Source organism: Monopterus albus, unplaced genomic scaffold, assembly GCF_001952655.1.
Source record: "Monopterus albus unplaced genomic scaffold, M_albus_1.0 scaffold374.1, whole genome shotgun sequence".
NCBI classification, from domain to species: Eukaryota; Metazoa; Chordata; class Actinopteri; order Synbranchiformes; family Synbranchidae; genus Monopterus; species Monopterus albus.
In genome coordinates this window covers 219030-226922 of record NW_018128254.1, presented here as the reverse complement: position 1 = coordinate 226922, position 7893 = coordinate 219030, and the positions used below count along the sequence as shown (strand labels likewise).

General features: G+C 42.7%; 1 protein-coding gene across 1 annotated transcript in view; it reads left to right on the top strand.

The window, feature by feature from the left end:
- The first annotated feature begins 957 nt into the window (after positions 1-957).
- LOC109951289 (uncharacterized) overlaps positions 958-7893 on the top strand; it is a 33040-nt gene continuing 26104 nt past the window's right edge. The window contains exons 1-2 of the mRNA XM_020585713.1: positions 958-1194; positions 1350-1442. Coding sequence (XP_020441369.1) covers positions 958-1194; positions 1350-1442 — 330 coding nt within the window. The remainder of the gene's footprint in view (positions 1195-1349; positions 1443-7893) is intronic.

The window sequence follows — 7893 nt, the reverse complement described above, 5'->3', positions numbered from 1 at the left end:
TCACCTCATTTTCACTTCTTCTCTTACTCTTTGTTGCCATGCTTGTGACTCGTTCATTCACCTGCACCACTTTTAACCCTTCACCTCCACTTCCATCATTCCTGGACGACCGTTCATCAGATATTTTGCGCCCTTCACTTTGCTTCCTTGGTTTCCACATAGCCTGTCTTCTCGCCTTGTTCCTTTGCCCCTTTTCCTGCAACCATCACTCATTTGTACCATCAGGCAAACTGACAGCACACACACACACATTCGTGCATCATAACCTGGAGCAATCAAAACTTCAGTGCCTGATGCCAAGAATAGATCTGACATTGACAATCGAGGTTTGAGCTCTGACAAAACCTCCATACCTGTCTTTATCCATCAGTCTGCTGCCTCATCACCCTGTCCACACATCCAGCACCACCTCCAGAGCCACCAACACCACCCCCATCCCCATACATCTTCCCTTCAACCCTCATGAATACAGATAAATAGCCACAGATGCATTCAGTCATCCACAAAAACTGGTACCTATTTGTCTTGATATCAGCTCTGCACACTCGTCATGATGTGGTCACCTGGATGGTGGAATTTCTTGCCTTCTTAATATGTTTGGCACCATCAGTTGCATTATGCTGGGGTGGGGTTGGTGTACAGCAAACAGCCCTGTTCCACTACTGTAGTAATCCATATTATGGACAGAACTTCCCACAAATAAGGAGAAACAGCAGTCCACCATTACTTTAAGACATGACATTCGGTCAATCTGGAAAATTTCAAGTGCATCAAACACTGTGATGAAACCATCAATAGTGAGGACGGCCCCGGGAAAGGAAGACCCAGAGTTCCCTCTGCTGCAGAGGAGCAGCTCATTAGAGTTACCAGCCTCAGAGACTGCCAATTAATGGTGCCTCCAGAGCCCATCTTCATCAAAGTTTCCCTGAGTTCAAGTAGCAGACATCAGCTGTTCGGATGAGACGGCGTGAATCAGGCCTTCATGGTCAAACTGCTGCAAAGAAACCACGACTGAAGGAGACCAAGAAGAAGGAGAGAACCGCTCAGGCCAGCAAACACAAGAAATGGACATTAGACCAGTGGGAGTATGTGCTTTGCTCTGAAGAGGAGTCCAAGTTTATGGTTCCAACAAATGTGTCTTTAAGAGACACAGAGAAGGTGAAGGGATGGTGGATTCCCACTGCGAAGGAGGAGGTGTGATGGTGTCCACATCTTTGCTGGTGAGCACTTTGAACCTGCACGGCTGTACCAACGTTCTACACTCCATCCCACCTGGTGTGTGCTCAGTGTGACCATCGTTTGTTTTTCAACATGACAGTGCCTCAGATCACTCCTTCAATTTCTGTCAGGGCTGTTTGACCACAATGGCAAGTGGTGGAGTGCTGCAGCAGGTCCTACACCTGGCTGACATGGTCTGGGATGAGCTGCACTGCAGAGTGAAGGTAAAACAGCCAGCAAGTGCTCATGTGCGAGCATCTTCAGCATCCAAGTGACCAGCTCATGAAGCTGACTGAGAGAATGCAGAGCTGTCATCACAGCAAAAGGCATCAGCTTTGAAGAATCTCCTATATGTCATATATGTCACTCCATGGCTTTGATATGAACATTCACATACGCACACAGCAGCAGCCTGATAACTGACACCTAGTTCGCTGTCGGCCACGCTGAACATCAGCAGTACACACTGAACCTGATCGCTGCTGTTAACACACACAGGCACACACAGAAAGCAGGCGGGAAGTTGATTCATTCACATGATAAATTATTCATCGGATGAGAAGTGTTCACATCCTGAAATATCTCGTGTGGTTCAGTTTGCAGCTGAAATGTTTATTAATTGTTTGGTTGAGTTGGAAACAGGAGCCTGATGTTAACAAACCTTTCATCAGAGTCTAAAGACGTAAACCTTCGTGTCCAACCTGTGGCCTGGGGGCACTGAGACTTTACAGAAGTTAATGTATGTGCACAGACTGAATGTGCAAATGCAACAAGCTGCAAGGGCTCAAAACACTTAATTCGAAGCAGGACTACACATTCTGATGATACAGCCAAGTTCTGTGGTCGGTACAATGAGGCTTTAATTTCATATATGGTCTCATAACTTGGACTTTATGTTGTGAACTTCTGTAATGGTTCTTTTGAACTTCATCTCCTGGTTTTTATCAGCAAATAGTGTTTGCTCAGATGTTATCACAAGCCATGATATTTGGTGGTCGTATGCCGACTTAATGTGGCCGCAGATGAAGACTGTGAGGCTTGTTTGAGCGCTAGAGGAAAAAAGAATAATCTCAAATAAGGGCTGTTTTGTCAGATTGCTACAACAGTCAAGAACAAACTTTAACCTCAGCTTTTAAACTGTTTAGGCAAAAAACAGGAACAGTGAAATTGTTTTAAATATAAAAATACGAAGTCTCAATTATTCATAAGATTTCTGATCAGATGTTTTTTAACATAAAACCCAGTTTTTCTTTGTATATTATTGATGTGCTGTACAAAGGTGCTAAAGCTGGACTAAGTGAGATTAAACTCTGCCTCTCCACAGAGCGTTCATCCTCTTCTTGGTAGCACATGGTGTCCTATCATGTTAACAGGCCAGTAGCAGGGCTGCTGGTCTATTTGTCTGTCAGTCTCTCTGCCCTTAGAAGATTAAAGGGGCTACATTTTATCTGTCAGCTAAGGTGAAGGCAAAGAACACCACCGTCCATTTTCACTCCTTCAGCAGTGCAAAAATAGAACTAGCTTCAGCTGACAGTTGGTTCTCTGCCAGAGTCTGCTCCATCCGACAGGCCTACCAGAGAGATGACTAAAATCTGATGTTTTGATGTGTTTACATCTGAAATTCACACAATGATCAAAGATGGAGAGCTGACAGGAAACAAGCAGACAGAGGCTCTCTGAGCCAGCAAAGTCCAGGTTCTAAATCCCCAGGCCACCAAGATGCTAAAATAGGAAACAGCTCCTATTTTCACCTTGGGAAAGTTCACACATTATTCCCTTGGTGTCCTAGTCACCCCAGACAAGCAGCCTGAAGGCGGCTGGTTTGCTGTAGCAGCTGGTGAACAAGTGAAACCATATGCCAACTTTTAAATGAGCTAAAATGAATCATTTCATGGTATAAAGTTACATTTTATTTTGATGCAAATGCTACAGATTTGTGGACAGCTCTGTTGAAGGGTGTTACTGTTGCACACCTGACTGAATTACAACTTGGAGACTAATGTGAAGGCTTTTGTCATTAGTGTCTAAATGACATGATCTGAGTGTAAAAATACTGTTACTAGCTACCCTTTAAACATGTTTGGGGAGAAATGATCTTTTAGCTACTGTAATGTTAACTTGCTGTTTGCTACATGAGCTGCTGCTCTTCATGGAGCTTGTTCCCATCTTCAGTAGGACCCCAGCTTGAACCCTAGCTCCCCATCCTCTGCAAAAGAGCAAGCTGCAAAATCCACAGCCAGACTACAAGTCTGATTGAGATTCAGATGTATTTTGTCTCACAGTGACATTCATGTCTTCATGAATGATGGCTGGAGCTACAGAGCCACAGCTGCAGAGAGATGTTCTTTTAACAATGCTGCTTGTTTTTTTTCCACAGTATTTCCTTTATGTGCGACTAATACCTTGGGTCTGTATCCACCACTACATGTACCTTTGTAAGTACTCTATAAAGCTGGAGTAGGCCTCCCCTCTAGCACTTTTTTGCCATGTGTATTTAAGTGTTGTCGACAGCACTCTTTTATACACTGTCTCTTGGGCTGCGTGTCGCCACAAAACCGCATCATGGAACAGGATAATTCAGTGTTTAGACATTCGGCGTTCACAGGCACTTACTTTAAGAAAACCTCAAGGCTGCAGCCACTGAGCTGAATGGTTTTTCTCAAGGGTGGTGGTAGAAAATCAACTTTTTAGCTGCTTGCTTGGAGTCAGGATTTAGTCACCTCTGAATGACGAACACCTGTGCTTTACGGGGCATCGTTGTTATTCAGCAAAGACTTGATTTGACCGTTAATGTCTTTTAAAGCTTAATCTTGACAGAGTTTCTCTTCTGTGTCAGGTGCAAAACAGCATAGCCTGTGTATCTCTGAGTGTGAGTCACGAGTCAGAGCATGTTATTATAAGAATCAGAGTCTTCAGATTTGGGAGTAATGGGTGGGAAAAAAATCAGATGGTGACTGAGGTGAGCGTTCCTGAGTTTAGTCAATGCAGGATTTATTCCAGAAAGCGTTAGCCTGTTGTTGTCACTGCGGGTGACGGGGCCGCTGATGGAGTTGGCCTTCAATCTGCACAGACGTCAGCAGCGTCGAGAGACTTCAGGCGTGTGTGTGTGTGTCTTCAGTTCCTGCCTCAACATAAAACCATGTGCAGGTTTGTGCTTTTGGAAACAGTTATATGTGTATGTTCTTGCCTGCACAGGCTGTTTGGCTGCATGAGTGTGTAAACTGTCTGTGTGTCCGCCTACACGTTTGTAGGTGCATGTGTGTAATGTTCACTGTGTGTATTTATGAGTGTGTGTACTGAGCGCTAGACTGCAGGCAATGCAAAGAGGTAAACATCCAGTCTGTTTCTTATTGCTCTAACCAGGAACATTAGCTGCAGCCTACACATTGATCTGCAGCGCCTCTCCACAGCCAAACGCACCGTGGCTCGACCGACAACAGAAACAGCACCTCTGGTTTTTGTTTTTAACCTTGGCTATAGAGAAGGAGTAGTGACGGCACAGTTAATCGATGACACAGAAAGTCATGGAAGAGGCTGATACAACTGCAGAGAAAACATATTTAAGAACATGATGTTTACAGATTCTCCCCAGATGAAACTAGTTGGTATCAGGAGCTCAGGCCTCTGGATGATTGAAAGTAACTAAGTATATTTACTCAAGTACTGCACCTAAGTAGTATTTTGAGGTATCTGTAGTTTACTTGAGTATTTTGCTACATTTTAGAGGCAAATATTGAACTTTGAACTCCACTATGTTTATTTTATAACTTTGGTTACTAGCTACTTTTCAGAACCAAATTAATACAAAAAAGTACAGTATAACCATAACAATTTATTGCTCTCCAGAGGGAAATTCACTTGCTACCCAGCAGTAATTCAGATTATAAGCACATGAGGTAGTTAAAACTAGCTCCCCCCTTACCAGCTGCAACATTAAAGTGATGGACACAATCATGCATCAGTGACTATAATCTAAGAATATGATATAAATCCACATTAAATGTGCCATTCTGCATAATGAGTACTTTTATTTTTTTACAATTTTAAGTATGTTTTGATGCTAATACTCTTGTACTATAATTAGGTACCATTTCAAATGCAGACTTTTACTTGTAACAGAGAACTTTTACTTAGATAAGGGATCTAAGTACTTCTTCCAATACGGGTGATGCCACAGCGACATATCACACTTCTGCCGTCAGCCTGGCCGCTGCTCGGCTCATTCATCATGCCTTACACGCCAGGCGACATCAGTCAGAAACTCCATCACCGCTGTTCGAAAAACCTTTTGCGTGGCAGAGACGGCTGCTGTCAGGCCTCACACATTTATGTCATAACTGAAGCGTATGTCTGCTGCCTTTTACCAGGGGAAATAGAAACAGGTGACTGGAGACACATGGCTGTTTTTAATTCAAGGCTCTCAGTCAAACTGGATGGATGAAACGTAATTACTAAAGAGTCATAGATGTACAGTCTGCAGTCAGATAATTCTTTCCTTGAATGGAACAAAATTATTTTGAGACATCATACACAAAGAAGTTACAGTGAGAAAAGATAAGTGAGATTTATGGCTGTGCATTCTGTTATCTGAGATTATACAGGTGTTCATGAGGTGAAAATAATTTGGCATTTACAATATACGACTGTGAATTTCCTTTTTTACAGTAAGTTCTGATATAAAAGCTAGTTTGCAAACAAACATGTAAAAACCTGTTGGTAATGAAGACCACGTAAAAACTCACCTGAAGCTAACAACAGCATTTAGAGCAAATAAAACCTACTGGATGGATCAGCACGTGAAAAATGTTGGGGGAACCTTACAAACACGATATTATGTTTTGGGCAAACTTGACATTAGTTTTTTCAAAGGGATCTGTGTGTCAGTAAATATTTGTCATTCCTGTGGCTGTGCTTGGTGTAGCCGTGTCCATGAGTCACTGCATCTCTCTCTTGTTCCAGAGAAACATTCTGTCAAGTCCCTAACAAGGACACGAACCACAGAGCTGAAATATCTCAGTGATGCTATAACAGTTTTGACTTGGAAAGCCACTCCTAAAACAACTGAGTGTGCTCTGCACAAAAAGTGTAAAATTAGAGCAAATTGGACTCTGGCTCACAACCTGTAACAAATCAGCGCTAAAGTGGGTGTTGTTCCAAGAGCACGTTCAGCTTCACAGTGAAGGTTTGCAGTCACAGATGGTTCATGTCTCAGATGATCTGAGCCAAACAGAGCAGGACAAACAAACGGCACACAGTTTAAATAGGACACAACATGAAGCAAATGTTTGCTAATGCGGCACAAACTGCACACACACAACTAGTTTTGCTGAACAGAAACATTTGTAGTTTTGACAAGAAACCATTGGTTTCACACAGTGAAGGCATTTCCCTTGTCTTCTAGTATTACTATTAGTTAATATTTGCTCATCCACAGCTGCCACACGCTGCTGTTTGCAGTTCCCTTGTTGGATCAATAACATCCAGCTGGTCTTGTCTCAACAGAGTAGAGTAAATGAATGAAGAGACAGAGAGATTGATTGATTTTAAATTAAAGACATAGATCTTTTAACCCTCTCTGTCTTGTTACTCATTTACAGAGGAAAGTAGCTCTGCTGTATGTGAAACACACACTTAATTCAAGACATACAAAGGAAGAACACTCAAATGAAATAGGTTAAGTTGTCGTTTAGCTCCAGCGTAGTCTATCAAATCTGGTCATTCTTAATTACACAGAAGATCAATAACCCTACAGTTCAACTTGAATTATTGAATTATTATAAGATGAAGCAATTTTGAATTGTTTAACATTTAGTTAATATTTCACAGGGCTGTGCTTGGTTCTGTTACACACTGTGAAGCACTAGGCTCAAAAATGGCTAAACACAGTGACACGGTCTAAGTGCAGGCACTGTGTGTGTGTTTTGCTGCCTGTTCTAAACTGAGCAGTTCTGTTTCATTTCCTTTAATGCAGACTGTATATGTCAAAACACTCCTACATGCCTGTGCTTTGCAATAACATTTAGACCAAAGAGCTTTAAAATGTCACAGGAGCCTGCACCAATTTATGAACATGTCGGAGAAAGTACCACCCGCCTTTCAGGGCCACTGTACTAAAGACACATCAAAGCACAACGACAGTGTTTTAACACAGCTACCAGCACAGCGCTGTGACCCTGAGAGGAAAGTGGCCTTTTAACAGCAGCTCAGGAACGTCTGATCACACAGACCACACAGTATTCATGTAAACACAGCTCACTTTTAGAGACCTGCTTCCTCCAGCCGAGCTGCAGGCAGACACCAGCTGAAGTGATTAGAAGTTTGATTTGGCTGTTTGTTTGTACCATGGATTTAAGTCTGATCAATTTTGTTTATGAGTGATCCAAGAAAAGAACAGGGAGGCAGGAGCAGGTGTAAATAAAAAAACAAGCTGCTAAATGCAGTTAATAAGTGGGCAGTGTAATTGTCTCTGCTGACACACCAAACAAGGCATGAAAACACAAAGAACCCTGGAAGAGCAGTGTGGTTGTACAGTAACACACAAAGCTTGGCCCTCTTGTGCTGTGTGAAGCTTAGGGTGATCGACCTGAGTTGCTACCTTGAGGCCTGCCAGAACCTGTATTGATTTAGCCCTAGTCTCTGTGGGATGATGATCGTTTTGAGCTGGTGCCGCTGCCT